Genomic DNA, 22,361 nt, shown 5'->3' on the forward strand with positions numbered 1-22,361 from the left:
TGAAGGTTTTCTGAGAGATGCTATCTTAGAGCATCTTAACGGAAATAAGCAAATAACGCCATATCAGCATGGCTTCGTGAGGGATCGGTCATGCCAAACTAATTTAATCAGTTTCTATGAGGAGGTAAGTTCTAGACTTGACAGCGGCGAATCAATGGATGTCGTGTATCTGGACTTCTCCAAAGCATTTGACACTGTACCACATAAAAGGTTAGTATATAAAATGAGAATGCTCGGACTGGGAGAAAACGTCTGTATGTGGGTAAGTAACTGGCTCAGTGATAGAAAACAGAGGGTGGTTATTAATGGTAAATACTCAGATTGGGTCACTGTCACTAGTGGAGTACCTCAAGGGTCAGTATTGGGCCCTATTCTCTTCAATATATTTATTAATGATATTGTAGAAGGCTTGCATAGTAAAATATCAATTTTCGCAGATGACACTAAACTGTGTAAAGTAATTTACACTGATGAGGACAGTATACTACTACAGAGCGATCTGGATAGATTGGAGGCTTGGGCAGATAAGTGGCAGATGAGGTTTAACACTGACAAATGTAAAGTTATGCACATGGGAAGGAATAATGCAAGTCACCCGTACAGACTAAATGGTAAAACACTCAGTAACACTGACATGGAAAAGGATCTAGGAATTTTAATAAACAGCAAACTAAGCTGCAAAAACCAGTGTCAGGCAGCTGCTGCCAAGGCCAATAAGATAATGGGCTGCATCAAACGGGGCATAGATGTCGTGATGAGAACACAGTCCTACCACTTTACAAATCATTAGTCAGACCACACATGGAGTACTGTGTACAGTTCTGGGCTCCTGTGAACAAAGCAGACATAGCAGAGCTGGAGAGGGTCCAGAGGAGGGCAACTAAAGTAATAACTGGAATGGGGCAACTACAGTATCCTGAAAGATTATCAAAATTAGGTTTATTCACTTTAGAAAAAAGACGACTGAGAGGAGATCTAATTAATATGTATAAATATATCAGGGGTCAGTACAGAGATCTATCCCATCATCTATTCATTCCCAGGACGGTGACTGTGACGAGGGGACATCCTCTGCGTCTGGAGGAAAGAAGGTTTGTACACAAACATAGAAGAGGATTCTTTACGGTAAGAGCAGTGAGACTATGGAACTCTCTGCCTGAGGAGGTGGTGATGGTGAGTACAATAAAGGAATTCAAGAGGGGCCTGGATGTATTTCTGGAGCGTAATAATATTACAGGCTATAGTTACTAGAGAGGGGTCGCTGATCCAGGGAGTTATTCTGATGCCTGATTGGAGTCGGGAAGGAATTTTTATTCCCCTAAAGTGAGGAAATTGGCTTCTACCTCACAGGGTTTTTTTGCCTTCCTCTGGATCAACTTGCAGGATAACAGGCCGAACTGGATGGACAAATGTCTTTTTTCGGCCTTATGTACTATGTTACTATGTTAGATCTTTCTGGTAGTGAGGAGTTAGATCTGTTGGCAAAGTGGCTTGGAAGCAAGTCTGCTGAACACGCCAAAAGAATCAGAGACATTAACATAAGCTATCAGGGAAAAGGGCTTAAGATGGTGTGAGAAAGACTTGATGATTGTTATGGGTTAATTGAAGATATAAAAAATGCTTTATAAAAGAGAATTGATAATTTTCCCAGAATAGTTGGTAAGTGTTACCGGAAGCTCAGAGAACTCAGTGACTTGTTGATAGAGGTACAGGTTGCTCAGGCAGAAGGAGATCTGCTGGGGTGGGGGTAGCATTCCTGGACACCGCCAGAGGTGTCAATCCGATTGTCCAAAAACTCTCTTATAATCTACAGGAGAAGTGAATCACGCATGGTTCCTATTATAAACAGGTTCATAATGTACCATTCCCCTGTTTGTAGACTTTGTTACTCAACAGGCGAGGATTAAAAATGATCCCAGTTTTGACTTTACATTGTCATGTCCCACTACCCCTGGTGTCAAACCTCATAAAACACCAATGACAGTCCACAAAATTAATGTTGCCTCCACAGGTTCTCCTTATAGGCCGTTTAAGTCTTATCAAGAAGAGAACATACCAAAAGATCTTACCAAACAATGCCCCCTGCACAAGAAACCACATCCTCTACTAAAATGCAGAGCCTTCAGGGAGAAGTCTTTAGAGAACCGCAAAGAATTCCTCAGAGAATACAACATCTGCTTCAAGTGCTGCACCACAACATCGCACTTCACCAGGAACTGTAAGGTCAGTGTGACATGCACAGAATGCGGTAGCACAGAACACAACACAGCTTTACACCCTGGACCACCCTCTCAGGTATCATCCCAAGCAGAGGAGCAAAGCTGATAGACACCGACATAGATACCCAAGTAGTCACACTCCGGTGGGCCACCGTAATACTCAAGGTATATGCAATCTTAGATGATCAAAGCAACTGGTCTTTAGCTAAATCCACCTTCTTCGACACCTTCAACATTGTAGGGCCCGGTTCTCCCTACTCGTTAAGGACATGTGCTGTACCGTTGAGACCACGGGGAGGAAGGCAACTGGGTACAAGGTAGAATCCATAGATGGTCAGACCTGCTTGTCCCTGCCAACCATACTGGAGTTCAATCACATACCTGACCCTGACAACCGGTCTGAGAGACCTACACCAGAGGTGGCAGCAGACCACCCCCACTTGAGGTGTATAGCTCACTAGAACTGGACCTAGAAGCCCCGATAGTCTTACTCCTTGGAAGAGTCATAATACGAGTTCATAAGGATAGAGGACAGATTAATGGTCCCAAAAACGCTCCATACGCTCAGAGACTTGACCTAGGATGGGTCATCATAGGAGACGTCTGTCTAGGAGGAGCACACAAGCCGACCTCAGTCAACAGTTTGCTCACCAACACACTTGAAAATGGACGTCCTTCCCTATTCCTGCCATGTCAAAGCAGTTTCCTGATAAAAGAATTGCCACACAGCGCTCCTGTGCCCTGTCCTTTCGTGGATCCCTCCTGTGAAGACCAAGCCTGCGATGATGAGCAAGATCACTTAGGGTGCAGTCTTCCACAGGAGAAGAGAAGACAACAGGGTCGCAATGTCAGTAGAAGACAGGCTGTTCTTGGATATCATGGATCAAGGAATAGTAAAAGACAAGTCAAAAAGCTGGGTCGCACCTTTACCATTTAAACCCCAAAGACAATGCTTACTTAACAACAAAGAACTTGTCTACAGTCGATTCATCTCCATCAAGCACAAACTTCAGAGGACACTGGAGACGAAAAAACATTTCTTTACCTTCATGGAAAGAATATTCCAGAATAACCATGCAGAAATGGCACCCGCGCTCCAAGACTCCGAGGAGTGTTGGTACCTATCCATATTCAGCGTGTATCATCCTAAAAAACCAGGGCAGATATGAGTAGTATTCGACTCGAGCACCAGGTGCGAAGGCGTCTCGCTAAACGATGTCTTACTGTCTGGTCCAAACCTCAACAACAGACTTCTAGAGGTACTTCTCCGCTTCCGCAGAGATTCCGTAGCATTTATGGCCAACATACAACAGATGATCCACTGCTTCCTCGTCAAGGAAAAACATAGAAACTACTTGATGTTCTTCTAGTACCGCAACAACGACCCCAATGAAGACATTGTAGAGTACCAAATGAGAGTGCACATCTTTGGAAACAGTTCTTCCGCTGCAGTCGCTATCTTTGGTCTCAGACATTCAGCCCGAGAGGGTGAAGCAAAGTATGGATCAGATGTCAGATCCTTTATGGGAAAAGATTTCTACGTAGATGACTGATTGAAATCCACACCCACGAACGAGACAGCAATCAGTCTCCGGAAAAAGGCTCAAGAGATGCTCACTTTGTCTAATTTGAGGTTGCACAAAATCGTCTCCAACAGCCGTGAGTTAATGGAGGCCTTCTCACCCCAAGACCATTCAAATGATCTAAAGAACTTGGATCTTAGCACCGACTCCCTTCCGATGCAGCGGAGCCTCTGTTTGCTCTGGGATTTAAAGGCAGACATATTCACCTTCCAAATCAGCAAGGAAGAAAAGCCCTTCACACGCAGAGGAGTCCTGTCCACCATAAACAGCTTATATGATCCTCTGGGATTCATAGCGCCTGTTACCATCCAAGGTAAAATGATGTTAAGAGACTTCCCCACAAAGACGTCTGATTAGGATACGCTTCCCACGGAGAAAAAGGACCAGTGGACAGGTTGGAAGAAGTCTCTCGAATCTTTGACCAGTCTTCACGTGGCATGACCCTATGCTTCCATGCCATCAACTGAAGTCAAGATGCAAAGACTATATATCTTCTGCGATGCTTCAGTCAAGGCGATTGCAGCCATAGCATACCTAAAGACCATAGACATTAAAGAACAATGCCATATTCCCAAACTGGAACTCTGCGCTGCTGTGCTTGCAGTGGAGTTGGCTGAAGCTAAAACATCTGGAATGAATCTGGATATCGAAGAAGTCGAGTTTTACACGGACAGCAAGGTATTCCTAGGATATACAGTATTTGGAACGAAACCAGACGCTTTTACATCTATGTAAGCAATTGAGTGCTAAGGATCAGGAGATCCACTTGTCCTAAACAGTAGCACTATGTGCCTACACAGCAAAATCCTGCGGACCACATGACTAGATCCGTCGAAGCAAGCCACCTTAAGAACACAACATGGTTTACGGGTCCTGCATTCCTGTACCGTTCAAAGTCTTGCAGTATCGGATCCGATGCGTTTGAATTGGTAGACCCAGATGCCGATGAAGAAATCCGACCTGAAGAATCTGTTCTACGTACAGTGACTTCGGACCACCAACGCAAATCCCATCGTTTCGACAGGTTCTCCACCTGGATGTTGCTCGTTTATGCTGTATCCTGTATAGTTCATATAGCTCAGTCTTACAAGTTGACATTAGCTGTGAGCCAGAAGCCCTGCAAAGGTTGGCATCACTGCAAACACGCCTTTACCGTTCCTAATCTGGAAAGGTCCAAGAACATAATAATTCGCACCATACAATGTTAATATCATGAAAAGGAAACAGACTACCACAGCAAACGTCAAACAGTCTCCAAGAATAGCGCTTTGATAAAACTTGATCCCATCATTGACCAAAATAGGTTTCTAAGAATGAAGGATCTAGTAGTGGCGTCTGTCTGTTCTGCCCAGTTGGGTTAGAGTATCATTACAGATCACATCTGCCTCAGTCTTGGTATTTATGAAGTGTTTAGTGTGGCTATAGCACTGTCACGAGAAGGGGATAGGGAAGGTGCAAACTGACTCCACCCACTCCCCTGTCCCTGCCTACCTGCGCTTACCCTTCCTAGGCAACAGAGCGCAACTGGGAGGCTATCCCTAACCTGCGTAAATGTGGATTGACAAACAAAGAGAGGTTGAATTAGAAAGGTCAAAACCAGGAGATCAAGGCGGTACCAGTGAGCATGCAAGGACAAGTCAAAAGGTCAAGCAGAAGTCAAATACCAGTAGAAGCAAAAGTACAAAAGGTTCTAGCAAGAGGCGTAGTCAGGTAAAGCCGAAATACAAAGACGCCAACCGAATATTCACAAGGAATAGGACCTTAATCACAGGCATCCTGTGGCCAGCAGGCTGCCTGTTAAATAGGGGAGCGAAGGAGTCATGTGACGTGGCCAGCGTCACATGACTCACCCCCCTGCACACTGCTGAGCGCCGAGTGTCCAGTACGGCGCTTAGACTTTTCGTCGAACTTACGGGAGAGGAGGACGCCGGTCACGCTAAGGAGGCGTGCGAGACTGGGTCCTCCCCGCCAACCGTTGCCTTGGAGATGAGGGCGCAGACCACGTCCTCACTCCAAAGTTATCGCAGGGCGCCTGTGGCCCCAAAGGGAAGGAGCGTGAAGCCAGCGCCCTGTCACAGTACTTCCCCTTCTACGAGGCCACCGGACCCAAAGTAGCTGGAGAAGGTTTTTCTGGATGAGCAAGATGAAAAAAAAATTTCAGCCTAGAAGCATGAATCTTATTCTCTGGCACCCAGGACCTTTCCTCGGGTCCATAACCCTTCCAATGAACAAGGTATTGAAACGAATTACAAGCTTTCCTAACATCAATGATTTTAGAAATAATAAATTAATTTTGACCATTCACCAGTACCGGGGGAGGGACTGACTGAGACGGAACTACGGGTGAAATATATTTTTTAAGCAGAGATTTATGAAATATGTTGTGGATATGAAACGAGTCTGGCAGCTTCAACCTAAAAGATACAGGATTAAAGATGTCGAGAATTTCATATGATCCTACAAATCGCGGCACAATTTTCCTGGAAGACAGTTTCAAAGACAAATTTTTTGGGGACGACCAGACTTTTTCCCCAACCTTAAAATCAACCCCTTTGGAACGTTTCCTATTAGCTTTAATTTTCTGAACCTCCTGAGCTTTTTCCATGTTCGAATAAACCCGAGCCCAAACTGTGCACAGTTCTGAAGTTACACTATCAGCTTCAGGGTAAGGTGAGGAAATAGAATGAAGAAAAGGAATTAAATCGAGGATGGAAACCAAAATTACAGAAGAACTGCGAGACTCCAGTGGAAGAGTTCACACGGTTATTGATGGCGAACTCTGCCAAAGGAAGATATTTCACCCATAAATGCTGATTATCAGAGATGTAAGATCTTACAATCGTTCAGTCTGTCCATTAGTCTCGGGATGAAAAGCTGATGAAAAGGGCAACGATATCTCACACCTCTGACAAAAGGCTCTCCAAAACTTGGAAACAAACTGAACACCTCTGTCAGATACAATGTTCTCCAGAACTCCATGCAATCGTACCACTTACTCAACAAAAACAGAAGTCAGAGTATTGGCATTTGGGAGCTTGGCCAGAGGAACAAAATGTACCATCTTACTAAACCTATCAACCACTACCCAAACCACAGATTTCCCCTCAGAGGGTGGAAAGTTAGTAATGAAATCCATAGAAATATGTGACCAGGGTTTACTAGGACAGGGTAATGGTCGTAATTCACCAGCAGGGCATGTTCTAGGAGTCTTGGATCTGGCACATACCTCTCAAGCGGAGACAAAAGAACTGACATCCCAAGATAACGTAGGCCACCAATAAGACCTGGACACCAGTTCCCTGGTGACCGCAATACCAAGATGACCACATAAAACAGAATCATGGCACTCACCCAGCAGCTGGAGATGGAAATGACCAGGAACAAACGACTTATCTGTGGGTGTCTGCTCTGGAGCTAGGTGTTGTGCTGCCTAAATGTCAGAAGCAAGATCCGTGGATAAAGATGCCACAATGATGTTAGCCGGCAAGATAGGTTCAGGAGGAGTGTCAGGAGGTGGAAACGCACAAAAGCTTGAGACAAAGCATCAGCTTTCACATTCTTACTTCCTGGCCTGAAAGAAATAGAGAAGTTAAAACGTGTGAAGAAAAATGCCCATCTGGCCTGGCGAGGATTCAGGCGTTTCGTGGATTCGAGAAATAATACATTTTTATGATCAGTAAGAACAGTGATGCAATGTTTGTCCCCCTCCAAAAAATGTCTCCACTCCTCAAATACCCATTTAATGGCTAACAATTCACGATTGCCAATATCATAATTCAGCAAGCTTAACATAAGGTACCGCCTGTAGTGCGGATGACGAAGAAACAGAGAGGTTTCTGACAGTTTCCTGAGCTTGAAATCTCTCCCCTAATTCCTGGAAAATCTGAGCCAGGTTTATGGCCTGTGATTCTGTCACGAGAAGGGGATGGGAAGGTGCAAACTGACTCCACTCACTCCTCTGTCCCTGCCTACTTGCACTTAACCGTCCTAGGCAACGGAGTGCAACTGAGCGGCGATCCCTCACCTGCGTAAGTGCAGAGTAACAAACAAACAGACAAACAAAGAGAGGTTGAACTAGCAAGGTCAAAACCAGGAGATCAAGGCGGTACCAGGGAGCAGGCAACGCCCACCGTTGTCTTGGAGACGAGGACACAGCGCATGTCCTCGCTCCAAAGTTATCGCAGGGCGCCAGCGGCCCCGAAGGGAAGGAGCGAGAAGCTAGCGCCCTGTGGCAAGCACCATACCTTCCTTCTTGACTTTACATGTCCCAAGAGGTATGGTGGGAGATGACCAGCCTTCAATAAAAAACACGATTTTAAAATACTTTGGCGGGAGATGCTTATGCTGTATGTGTCTATAGGAGATCACCCAGAACTTTTCCTGTGGATTGTATTTTGTGATATTGTCCTTAACTTGCATTGTGAGGAAATTTGCCGTAAAATATTGTTGGATACGTGTTGTTCTGCCCAGCTGGGTTAAAAAATCATTACAGATCATGTCTGCCTCAGTCTTGGTATTTCTGAAAGTGTTTAGTGTGGTTATAGCACCATCTAGCGGTGTTAAGTTGTATTACACCTTGTTTTTCCTGTTACGAATACTACTGCATTGTGGGTGGTGCACTGCATTATTGTAGTGCAAAGCATTCTGGGAAAGAGAAGTCTCCAGTCTCCAGGACACAGTACAGAGCTGTCCTATGCATGTCTCCTTCTCAAACTCCTTTGTTTCAGGGACATCATGTTATGCAGAGCTGTTCAGTTAGTTGTAATTGTTACTCAGGGAGTTGTCACTACTGTTAGCTAGACATGTAATCCTATGTATAAGCAGCCATTTTACCATGTGCTTTCACTGTCAATGCAAATGTTATAGTAAATGCTATACATGCTTAATACTTATACATATTATTTGTATTCTTGTAGTTTTACCAAACAATCCTGTTTTACCAATCAATCAATCAATCGTATATAATCAATTAATCACATATTTACGACCTGTTGACCAATAAACAAGTTAGGCTACAAAGAACAGTCCTCTTATTTGGAAGACAGGGATGGTTTATGCTGAATGTCAGACTGCACACTGTGTGGACGTGTATGAAGACAGAACACATGTCTACCACCAAGTGCCAATGCTATTTATGCAGCATGGCGTTCATCATCAGAGGTTCCAGTGGAGGTTCCATCACTTATAAAACATTGATATTCTATCCTAAACCTATGTCAATTTCTACTGTATGGTAAAGCAGGTTGTCAAAAATATATTTACTAGCCTCTTGTAAAATCTTGAAAGATTCACGTTGAACTCCCTGTAGCATAAAGGGGACTGCAGTCATATGTTGGGATTGGGTGACATTTCTGCACAGCGGAGCTGCTGGCTTCCCACCTGTAAAGTTTTGCTTGACTTCAGGCTGTAGATGTGGCTATAACTGTCAGGCTGTATTGTGTACAGCAAAATGGGGTCAGAGTTTGGTTTTACTAAGTATAAAATCTAGGTTGAGTAACTGTAAGCTTAGCCTAGGTTTCTGAGACATATACCATACGAACGTGGAGGACCGCATGTCATCAATCTGTGTAATAGACAAGGGGTGATAGCGGTTCTTCACCAGACAATCCCCACAATCATAAGCTAATCACAGAGTGTCCTGCCGCTGGGATCCACAGCTATGGCTTTAATCTGCAACTGTACAATTCCCCTACAGCACCCCCACAGTGGAAATTAAGAATTACATAGCCCTCATTGAAATCAGTGGGCTGACCATTTAATGAATGGACATGCCGGGTCCTCCAGTGTTGCTCTTCATTCCAACCCATAAATGAGGACACTGAGAGTGGGACTTTATTAAATGGGTTGTTTCTTGAAGACAAACCTCTGTCCATATATGTTTTAAGGCATATTTACGTCAAATTGGGAGATCCCTGCACAGGATAGTCCTCGATGAGGCCAAACTGGTGGACCCAAGCTGACTACATACTGCATGGATAGCCATTCAATAGCTGTCAATTAAAATTAGATTTCCAGAGGTTCTACGAATATGGTGTCACTGGCATCATGATCAATACTGAACTCCCATAAAACCCCATTCACTTTAATGGCAGGCAAACCTGAAAAACCTTCAGCTCATATTTGCAGCCGCCAAATACTTAGTAGAAGTGCACAAATAGTCCAACAACATGGACAGTGACATACCAGAGGGGGATCAATGGCAAAAATTCAGTATTCAGTATTTTAATCAGGGGCCATTTTTATGCGTCTTAAAGGGAAATTCTCTGAAATGTGCCCTGTTTTAGGCCACAGTAGTACGGGCTTAAAAATTAGGCATTCACCTGACATAAAATAAATTGTGATTATGTGGCTGGAGGTACATTATGTGGTCACTGAATAACAATTTTACTGTAGCCCACTTTAAAAAAAAAACATTTTGGGGGGGGCAACTGGTATATCAACAAAACCGCAAACCAATGCTGCCCTACCCAACTGCACTATATAGAAAGTATATTGGTATATAGCACCCCTGCTTCAATCATTTTGTTGGGGGGGGCAACTGGTACAGTATATCACACCAGTAGAAATTATTTTTTCTAATAGCGTTTGCCCCTCTATATACCTGCGGTATCGCAGCAGAACCGCACACAACTGCCGCACAATACAAATGCACTATAATATACTTTCTATGTTAGAAAGTATAAGTATATCACACCCCTCTGTGTATCACACCTATCGATAGCACACCTATACTACTCCTTAAAAGGACTTTTGTGGCCCTATTAGCTAGTGTTCGGTGTCCCTAACAGTCTGTCCCTGCTCCACACAGCAACCTCTCCCTACACTGGCAAAAGACTGAATGTAAAATGGCGGCCAGATCAGGTTAATTTATAAGGTAGGGGGTATGTCCATGTGCTGAAACGTCTCCATTGGCTGTCCTGTACCACCTGATGGATGTGTCACGGGTCAAAGTTCTTCACAATGTAAAAGAATATGGCGCCGGTGGACCTCGCCATATGTTCGCCCTTTCGGCAAACCGCGAATGAGCAAAGTTCGCAGCGAAATGAACTGTAAGTCCATCTCCAGAACCGGCTACTGGCAGTTGAAGGATGGAACTGAGCATGTGCGACCACCTCAGCGATGTTACAGCTGGTGGCCTATCTTCAGGATGAGTTATCTCTATCTGATTGGAGGGGGTCTAACATCCTGCACCCCCATTGAGCAGTTGTTTCAGAGTAGCTTCAGCCCCGTAATTTGATGCTGAAACTACGCAGCTCCATCCATCATGTAGAGGTTGGAGCTGGAAACTGCTACACAATGGACAGAGCTGTGTACCTACTGCAGAATGGCTTGTCAGCGGGAATGCGGCATGTAGGATCCCCACTGAGCAGATCGTGATGGCCTCAATCTGAGGATAGGTCATCACTAGTAAAATCTTGGACAACAAAGGGGTTTCAGTGTATACATTTTAGGTCAAATCCCCTTAAAGAGCTTTAAAATCCCTTTTTGTATATACTAAATGGTGCCTACATACAGAACCTGCTAACTGAGACCATTTAGATTAGCTATATATTGAGGAATGTGTATGTCCATGGCTCTGGTACAAATGCTATTATGCTCCCATGTGAGCCTCCAATATCTGCATGCTAACGTCCATCTGTACTGCAAGGAAAATACTCCCCCCACCCACCCCGTTTTTCATTTTCTTTAATACTTCACAGTTCACACACTAACTTCCGAAAGTTTTATCTTTTTCTCTAAAAGTGGGCACAAGTCCAGCAGATCTGTACATGCCCAACCTCATTGTAAAGGATACTTAACCAAATATCTGATTAAAACGCTTGTAAACTGAGCAATATAAACAGCAAAAACATTAAATACCAAGATAGGAACAGATAAACTTGAAATCTAGAAGAATGAAAACTTTCTGTGATCTGTAACTGCACCCGTTGCCAATCACAGGGTTATTGGTCATCGGCAACTCATTGGGTTCTTGTAACCTAGCCCTTGGTGGGTGCTTCAAATTGTGCTGGGAGTTCCCGCTTTAAGAAGACAGAGAGAGCTGCTTCATTCATTGTCTGGACACAGAGTTTGTTAAAAGGGGAATTTTGCTGCATAGTGTCCATAATGAATATGACAGATGACCCATGTGAGTCTTTAGTGAAACTGTACCCAAATTAGTGCCCAGTGACAGGATCCCATTATCATTATCAGAAAGATGTAGGTCATGAGTGGTATGATTTTCCTTCAATTAATTTGGTGGGTATGGTGATGTCCCTACCCCATTGGAAGCAGAGTAAGTTGTGCCCAGGAGTGTAGCAACAGAGGCCCAAAGTGGGGTTGGCCCATCTCACACATTGGTGGCATATCGCTAGGATATTCCAGCAATGTCACCTAGTGGCGATAAGTATCTGATTGGTGGGGTTCACCCACTGATCAAGAGAATGGGGGTCCCATTTCCAGATTGAATGAAACAACAGGTTGAGTTTGTCAGCTCCGTTCACTTTCTATGGGACTTAAAAATCTGAGCCTTGAGGTTTTCACGCTTGTGGAACTCCTATAGAAGTGAATAGGGAGCATGCAGTGGATGTGTGGTACACCCTCCTTTGCTTTGGAGGCCTCCTTCTACAGATAAGTGCGGGTATAAGAGGTGGCACCTGCACCTATCGGTGCGATATGGCACCAACATGTGAGATGGGCCAACCCCTAGGAGTTTTCCCACAATACAAACTTATCCCCTGACCACAGGATAGGTGCTAAGTATCTGATTGGTGCGGGATCAACCAATGTCATCAGAAAGGGCCCGATTTCCAGACTGGTCGAGTATGCCGCTGCAGTCACTTTCCAGAAAAAGCTGAGCACTGAGTCCCATAGAGAAGGAAGGGAGCAGCAGAGTCCATGTTACTCCTGTCATTCCATTCATTGGGAGAAATGGGACCCAAATCAATCAAATACTTCTCCCCTTTAAGATGGCCCAAAGAAATAAATGTCACACGGTAGTTGGTAATGGAAGGGGGGGGGGGGGGGCTGTTACAGTATTTTCTTTGGTATGCCTTGGGAGGAGCCTTAAGCAGCTGCCTCTGTTGCCTAACCCTTGACCTGGTAAACAAAGTGAATCATGTACAGACGTAGCAGAGTTTACCGTCACATTTGGTGAGTTCTCACATCTAGTTAACGTGTCATGATTGTGATTGTTAACACCAATCAGCCACCAATTGTTCTTTACATCTTACATTTATTATTTCATTGCATTTGAGAATAAATACATTGTATCGAACTCCTGTTACATATAAAAGTATAAATATATAAATACAAAAAATGTTAAAAATATTGACTGAGAATTTGCAATGTACATTGCTACCTAATACCCGCACTTTACCAGTGCTACTTTTGCTTGACTTCTTCATTTTTCTAAATTTTGCTCCATCCATTAAACACAATAGATAAACATCCTGGTATGGGGACTTCTCTTTATGCCGGAGCTGGATCCTCTCCTCTCTATTGCTGCTCTTGGATGACGGGTCGTATGCAGGTGCAGCCCACGGTCACGATCTTTCTCTCCAGCGTGAAGACGGGGACGCACCCCTTCATCTCACGGTGAAGGACCAGGATCTCTTGTTTGATGGGGACGGAATTTAAGTTGTTGTCCACTTTGCCCTCGGCGTCTATGCATCCGGAAAGTTCACACTTGGCCTCGGCAATAACCACAGGGTGTCGGTGGATGTTTTTGTCATAGCTGTGGACCAAAAGAAAAAATAAATAAATACATGGAGATATTGATTAAACTTTGACTAAAGCTCCTATGGACCCATGCGGGTCATTGGGCCCCCTGGAGAGATGGGGCCAGAACACACTGAATGGGGCCAACACATGCCAGGGCACTATCTTGGCCTGTCCCTCTCTCATGCTGTAAGGGGTAGGAGGCACCAGAAACCCCGTTTTGCTGAACCACACCTTCTATTATTATATCTATGCCCACAGTGTGGCACTACCCTGATAGCTCCGCCTATGTAGTGAGCGCCCCCTACTTTTTTACAGGGACTACGCCCTTGGTAGGATTTGAAAGTGTCAACCATTGCAGTAAAGCCAACATTTGGTCAGGACGGTTGCCACCTCCCATCCCCCACAAAGTAGTAAAGGGCAAGTAGACTTTACTGCATCACATAGAAAATGGTGTACAGTGCAAAGCATGATGGTCATTTTCTTCACATTATCCATATTGCCATGAATCCTGGAGCAGGATGGGACCTGTGCAACGTTCTTCTATTACTCTATCCTTTATATGCAATTTTGCAACTATTTCCATTACTTCAGTTAAGCTTACTATTAACAAGGCAGGGGCGGGGCTTCCAGGAATTGCTCTGGGGCGGCATGAATCCTAGTCACGCCCCTGCTTAGTGCAATGTTAATCCATGGTTGCTGATTTCATTTATGAATAATCAATATTTGATTATATAGGCAAATGTACATTACCTGTACTCCCATGGAGAGGTGGAGCGCTTCCTCACATCACCACTCAGGAGAGGCGAGTCCTGTCCACTCATATTTAGGCTGACTTTCACCGTAGATGGGAATTTAGTGGCAGGTGGACATCCTTTATGACGATGAAGATCCAGGCATTGGACAGACATCAAAGTGGTGACTCCAAGGAGCAGCAGCACCGCTGTGAACTGAATGTAAGAAGACGATTAGATGACAATATATTTATCCCATTTACTGCCAGTGTGCGGAACATAAAAAGCTCAACCACAAGACATGCAGAAAATAACAAAGATTAGCCTAAAGAATAATAATTTACATACATAGATACAGACAGAAAGATAAGAGATAGATAAATAAATATTAGATAGATAGATATTAGATTGATGGATAGATATATAGATAGATACTGTAGATAGATATGAGATAGATAGATAGATACAGACAATAGATTTAGTTACAAAAATTACAATTCTCTGTTGACAAGCTAAAAAGAAAGAAAAACAAATACTGTCTAAATGTATTCTAAATTATGTTGAATAATATAACATTATGAAAATGATGCATGGAATAATAGATAAAATGAAATTATATAAAGTAATAAACAATAAGAAATCTAAGCAGTGCATAATGGAAATAATACATAATAGCTAAAATAAAAAACTAAATATAGAAAACAAAATATTAATATGTAACACAATCATAAAGAAAAGTTTAAATAAATAATATCTATTAAAATAAAGTATATAACATAAAATAAATCCTAATAAAGTAAAGGAAGAGGTCATTGTCGGTGCTCTCTGTGGCGGTGGGTCCGCTTCTCACCTTGCAGGTTCCTGTCAGGATGTCCATGGTTCTGCTGCTGTTTGATCTCTGGCTGCTTTCTAGTCTTGAGCAGGTGATTGCTGTGATGTGCTGAGGTCTAGACCCGGCATTATATAGAGAGCACGCCTTCCATATCTGGTTCAGCCTGTGGTTTCAGGTTCTTGTCAAGTAGGAAAATCTTAGCTGATAAATCATAGAGAGCGATAGGCTTCCTGAGCTGGAATCTGCTGATAGTTGCCCCGTCAGGGAGTCCGGGGTGAAGAATTCAGTAACAGATTTGCATATTAATAGACAATACGTCACAGTGGAAGTGGGTCGTGGTTTTCTCCAATGAGTCTTCTGATTTTTATCTCGCTTTACATCAGGTGCTTCTATGTTTCCCCATTTCTGATACTAGCATTTGACTTTTCATTCTCTGCATTTTATCAACATATAGAAAAAAGACCAAAATTCCGGATTTAAAAATTTGCTGAAAGATTTGATTGCAATAAATAATCAGGCTACCAGTACAGGGATAATACACACAGTGATGTCACAGTACAGGGATAATACACACAGTGATGTCACAGTACAGGGATAATAAACACAGTGATGTCACAGTACAGGGATAATAAACACAGTGATGTCACAGTACAGGGATAATAAACACAGTGATGTCACAGTACAGAGATAATAAGCACAGTGATGTCACAGTACAGAGATAATAAGCACAGTGATGTCACAGCACAGGGATAATAAACACAGTGATGTCACAGTACAGAGATAATAAGCACAGTGATGTCACAGCACAGGGATAATAAACACAGTGATGTCACAGTACAGAGATAATAAACACAGTGATGTCACAGTACAGGGATAATAAACACAGTGATGTCACAGTACAGAGATAATAAACACAGTGATGTCACAGTACAGGTATAATAAACACAGTGATGTCACAGTACAGAGATAATAAACGCAGTGATGTCACAGTACAGGGATAATAAACACAGTGATGTCACAGTACAGGGATAATAAACTCAGTGATGTCACAGTACAGGGATAATAAACACAGTGATGTCACAGTACAGAGATAATAAACGCAGTGATGTCACAGTACAGAGATAATAAACACAGTGATGTCACAGTACAGTGATAATAAACAGTGTGATTTACAATACAATGACATAGCATTACAACAATTAACCCTTTGCAGTAGTCCCTTTGGGGTATTCCAAATGCTTAACTGACATTAAGAAGAGAATTGCTTTGGCCAAAAAAAACTGTGGAAATCTGTCATGTGGTCAAGTGAGTCAAAATTTGAGATTTTTTGTTCCAACCGCCATGTCTTTGTGAGACTCAAAAAAGGTGAGTGGATGGTTACTACAAGTGTGGTTTCCACCGTGAAGCATGGAGGAGGAGGTGTGTTGGGGGGGGGGGGGGTCGGGGGGGCTGGCTTTGCAGACAACACTTTTGATGAGTTTGGCTTCCTACACACAGCGGGGTTTGTTGCCAAAAGATTCTACAACAGAAAATTAGTTCCAGCCATCTAAATTGGGTTTGCAGAAACCCGTGTGCTCGCTGCCAAAACAATCCTATTCAGATCAATGGAACTAATTCAGTCACAGAAATTTTCTGCAATGAAATTTGTGGAATGTGCAGAAACTCTTTTCAAAATTCAAGGCACACTTAACCAGTGTGGCTATTATAGTCTTCTGCAGAGATGTAAAGTCCCATCTGGCCTGAAGTTAGTGGGACCATCATTTGTTTTTCACCAGGTTGATGATCCCAAACACACCTCCAGGCTATGCAAGGGCTATGTAAAAGGTAGATGGTTCGAGGTCAAGTCAGTCAGTGAAGGGTCAGAATCCAGTAAACAGGCAGAAAGTCAGTACACAGGCAGACAACAGAACATACATCTTTGTGGGATACTAGCGTGCTAGGAAACCTATTGCTCAGGCACCTACCCCCAGTTGTAGATTAGGGTGTAGATTAGCATGCGCACCCTAAAGCCAAAGGAAGAGAGGCCAAGATAACAAGTAGGTTGCAAGCTGCAAGGATACACAGAGTGAGCCTGGTGGCCAGACCTGCTGGGAAGGAGAGATTGGGAGGCAGGTTGCTGTAATTACACTGACCCACTGAATAAGGGCTCATGCACACAAACATATTTTTTGTCTGCATTTTTTGCAGGTCGGATGCGGAGCCATTCACTTCAACAGGGCCGCAAAAGATGCAGACAGCACACTGTATGGTGTCTGCAACCATATGTCCGTTCTGTGGATCCGCAAATATATATATATGACAAGTTGTTGGCCACATTATGAATAAGGATAGGGCTGTTCTATTACGGGCTAGATGGATAAATGTGCAAAGCACACGGCCAGTATCCATGTTTTCTGGATCTGCAATTTTCCAGACCGCAAAACAGGCAACAGTCGTGCGAATGAGCCCTAAAGGTAATGTTCATTTTTGCTGTCAGTGAATGCCATAAATGCTAAACCCATAGAACAAAAGCAGAATTGTATTTTTTTCTAATTCCACCCCCAATAATTATTTTTTCCCGCTTCAATTTAGTACATTGTATGGAATATTAAATAACATGATAACTTTATTCTCTGGTTCACTGCAATTACCGCAATACCAAATACTTTAAAAAAATTTAGGTTTTACCACTTTTGCACAATAAAAAAAAAAAAATTTTTTGCATCACCACTTCCCATAACCTTTTTAATTTTCTTTCTACAGAGCTGTAGGACAACTAATAGTTTTCATTGGAATCAATATTGGGAAAAGAACGTTTTTTCATCTCTTTTTATTCCGTTTTTAGTGTCTGATAAGCAACAAAACAGCAATTCTGGCTTTTGTTTTTTAAAAGCATTCACCATAAGTTACTAATTATGTAAAAATTGTGTACAGCAGGTCATTGCGGATGCATATATAATAATGCACACATATACAGTAGTTACATACACATAAACATAGCGAAATGTACATACAAACGTCCCTCTCGTTACCTTCTTTCTTGGCTTGACATGTCCCAAGAGGTATGGTGGGAGATGACCAGCCTTCAATAAAAAACACTATTTGAAAATACTTTTTCGGGAGATGCTTATGGTGTATGTGTCTATAGGAGATCACCCAGAACTTCTCCTGTGGATTGTATTTTGTGATATTGTCCTTAACTTGCATTGTGAGGAAATTTGCCGAAAGATAATGTTGGATACATGTTATACTGCCCAGCTGGGTTAGAGAATCATTACAGAGCACGTCTGCCTCAGTCTTGGTATTTCTGAAGTGTTTAGTGTGGTTATAGCACCATCTAGCGCTGTTAAGTTGTATTACACTTTGTTTTTCCTGTTACGAATACTACTGCATTGTGGGTGGTGCACTGCATTGTGGGAGTGCAAAGCATTCTGGGAAAGAGAAGTCTCCAGGACACAGTACAGAGCTGTCTTATGCATGTCTCCTTCTCAAACTCCACCATCCTTGTAAAAGCATATCTGGTAAGAGATCTGTCTTTGTTTCAGGGACATCATGTTATGCAGAGCTGTTCATTTAGTTGTTATTGTTACTCAGTGAGTTGTTACTACTGTTAGCTAGACATGCAATCCTATGTATAGGCAGCCATTTTACCATGTGCTTTCACTGTCAATACAAATGTTATAGTACATCCTATACATGCTTATTACTTATATATGTTATTTGTATTCTTGTCGTTTTACTAAACAATCCTGTTTTACCAATCAATCAATCGTATATAAACAATCAATCACATATATACGACCTGTTGATCAATAAACAAGTTAGACTACAAAGAACAGTCCTCTTTTTGGAAGACAGGAATGGTTTATGCTGAATGTCAGACTGCACACTTAGTGAACGTGTATGAAGACAGAACAGTAAACTAAATGCTAGTCAACAGAGATAGTGGATCTGACTATATGGAGCCGTCATCACACATGCGGTCCTGCGTACAAGGTTTCAGCGGCTGCCATATAGTCACAAGAAGTGAGAGTGCAGCTCCCAGCATATACAGCATGATCCAGACCGTGCTGAAGTCCGTTTTTACATAGACTCTACACAGAAACATTAAGCAGCCTGCAAACAGGCACACAATGTCAACTAGCCAGGCATCATCATTCAGGACCAGGTCACAAGCAAGATGCTCTAGCAAGTCCTCAATAAAAGAAATTGCTGCTCTCGCCCGTGCAGAAGCTGAGGCAGCAAAAGTAAGGTCTTCCTTCGCCACACAAGAGATGTAACTAAAGCTAAGGCAAGCAGATCAAGAAACAAAGAGAGCCTGCCTGCAAGCATCAATGGAAAAGTTGAGAGTACGCCTGCAAGCATCACTGGAAGAAGAAAGAGTACGCTGCCAAGCGTCAATGGAAAAGGAGAGCGTACACCTACAAGTGTCACTGGAAAAACTCGCCGCAGAGAAAGAAGCGGCAGCTGCAGTAGCCAAAGCACAGTTCCTAGAAGCCTTGGAGTTCGCCGAATGTGAAAAACACAGCCAAGTACTTGGGCCAGACCTAGATGAGCAAGATCCAACACAGCATGTCTCAGAATACGTCCATCAGCATCCCAAGACAGATGATAACTATAATCCAGTATACCAGTCAGCTTATACAGAGTGCCAAAGATCCTACCTTGAATCGCAGAACCTCGAGCAGAATGGTATGCGACAAAACGATGCTGACCACAACTACCGCCCTACAGAATGAAAGCTACAACCTTCACTTTGACTTAAAGGGACAACCTTCGCATCAGAATGATATTATACAGACTGCCCTAAGCCAGAAACCCCTAAAAGGTAGGGTGATACACCACACACGCAGCATAACAACAGCACACCGGGTAGTATTGACGTTAACCAGGCTGCCATAGACTTCACAAAGTTCTTTGCAAAATGGGAACTGGTTACCAAAGGACTTTAAAGTTCACTGATCGCCCCGAGAACTACAGGGCATGGCGAGCCTGCTTCCAGAACGCTATAAGGGACTCAAAGCCTCTCAAATGTATGTATACTAATGCCAGAAGCCTGACTAATAAAACTGGTGAACTGGAATTAGTGATGTGTGAGGAGGACTATGTCATAGTGGGAATAACTGAGACATGGCTGGTTGATAGTACAGGGTTACAGTCTGTTTAGAAAGGATCGTCAAAACCGGAGAGGGGTCTGCCTTTATGTAAAGTCCGGTCTAAAGACCACACTCCGTGAAGATATAAGTGAGGGACATGAACATGTGGAGTCACTGTGGGTAGAGATACATGGCGCTAAAAACAATAATAAATTACTAATAGGAGTTTACTATAAACCACCTAATATACCGGAGTCCACAGAAAATCTACTACTAAACGAGATAGACGAGGCAGGAAATCATAATGAGGTGGTTATTATGGGGGACTTCAACTACCCAGATATAGACTGGGAAACTGAAACTTGTATATCTCATAAAGGAAACAGGTTCTTGGCAATAACCAAAGACAATTACCTCTCCCAACTGGTTCAGGACCCGACTAGAGGGACGGCCATACTGGACTTAGTATTAACCAATAGGCCTGACAGAACAACAGACGTGCAGGTTGGGGGACACCTGGGAAATAGTGACCACAAAGTAATAACCTTCCAATTATCATTCAAAAGAGCGTTTCTACAGGGAGGAACAAAAAATACCAAACTTCAAAAAAGCTGAATTTAGCCAACTAAGAGAGGCCATAGGCCTAACTAACTGTGACAAAGTCCTCACAAATAAAAATACAGCCACAAAATGGGATATCTTTAAAAGCATCCTAAAATCTCATTGTGAAAGGTACATACCGTATGGGAATAAAAGGTTAAGGAACAAAAAGAAACCAATGTGGATAAACAGAACTGTAAAGAAAGCAATAAATAACAAAAAGAAAGCATATAAAACACTAAAACAGGAAGGTAGCACGGAAACACTGAAAAACTATAAGGAAAAAAATAGAACATGTAAAAAACAAATAAAAGCGGCCAAACTAGAGACCGAGAGATTAATTGCCAAAGAGAGTAAAACTAACCCTAAAATGTTCTTCAATTATATAAATGTTAAAAAGTATAAATCTGAAGGTGTCGGCCCGTTAAAGAGTAATGAGGGGGGAGTCGCAGAGAGCGACGAGGAGAAAGCAAAGCTGTTAAATATTTTTTTCTCCAATGTATTCACTGAGGAAAATAAACTGTCAGATGAAATGCCGAATGTTGAAATAAATTCCCCATTAAAAGTGTCCTGTCTGACCCAGGAAGAAGTACATCAGCGACTTAAAAAGATTAAAATAGACAAATCGCCAGGACCGGATGGCATACACCCCCGTATCCTAAGGGAATTAAGTAATGTCATAGCCAGACCCTTATTTCTGATATTTGCAGACTCTATATTGACAGGGAATGTCCCACAGGATTGGCGCATGGCAAATGTGGTGCCAATATTCAAAAAGGGTCCAAAAACAGACCCCGGAAACTATAGGCCGGTAAGTTTAACATCTGTTGTGGGTAAACTGTTTGAAGGTTTTCTGAGAGATGCTATCTTAGAGCATCTTAACGGAAATAAGCAAATAACGCCATATCAGCATGGCTTCGTGAGGGATCGGTCATGCCAAACTAATTTAATCAGTTTCTATGAGGAGGTAAGTTCTAGACTTGACAGCGGCGAATCAATGGATGTCGTGTATCTGGACTTCTCCAAAGCATTTGACACTGTACCACATAAAAGGTTAGTATATAAAATGAGAATGCTCGGACTGGGAGAAAACGTCTGTATGTGGGTAAGTAACTGGCTCAGTGATAGAAAACAGAGGGTGGTTATTTATGGTAAATACTCAGATTGGGTCACTGTCACTAGTGGAGTACCTCAGGGGTCAGTATTGGGCCCTATTCTCTTCAATATATTTATTAATGATCTTGTAGAAGGCTTGCATAGTAAAGTATCAATTTTCGCAGATGACACTAAACTGTGTAAAGTAATTAACACGGAAGAGGACAGTATACTACTACAGAGCGATCTGGATAGATTGGAGGCTTGGGCAGATAAGTGGCAGATGAGGTTTAACACTGACAAATGTAAAGTTATGCACATGGGAAGGAATAATGCAAGTCACCCGTACATACTAAATGGTAAAACACTCGGTAACACTGACATGGAAAAGGATCTAGGAATTTTAATAAACAGCAAACTAAGCTGCAAAAAACAGTGTCAGGCAGCTGCTGCCAAGGCCAATAAGATAATGGGTTGCATCAAAAGGGGCATAGATGCTGTGATGAGAACACAGTCCTACCACT

The 22,361-nt window shown here is 42.7% G+C and overlaps 1 protein-coding gene across 1 annotated transcript; it reads right to left on the reverse strand.

The window, feature by feature from the left end:
- Positions 1-13,129: 13,129 nt before the first annotated feature.
- On the reverse strand, positions 13,130-14,469 carry LOC122945472 (interleukin-17A-like; the record flags this gene model as incomplete). Its single annotated transcript, XM_044304540.1, has 2 exons — positions 13,130-13,517; positions 14,255-14,469. Coding segments are annotated over 2 exons (453 nt in total), but the record flags the coding sequence as incomplete, so codon positions are not given.
- Between the last annotated feature and the right edge of the window lie 7,892 nt (positions 14,470-22,361).

This window comes from Bufo gargarizans, chromosome 8 (assembly GCF_014858855.1).
Source record: "Bufo gargarizans isolate SCDJY-AF-19 chromosome 8, ASM1485885v1, whole genome shotgun sequence".
Lineage (NCBI taxonomy): Eukaryota > Metazoa > Chordata > Amphibia > Anura > Bufonidae > Bufo > Bufo gargarizans.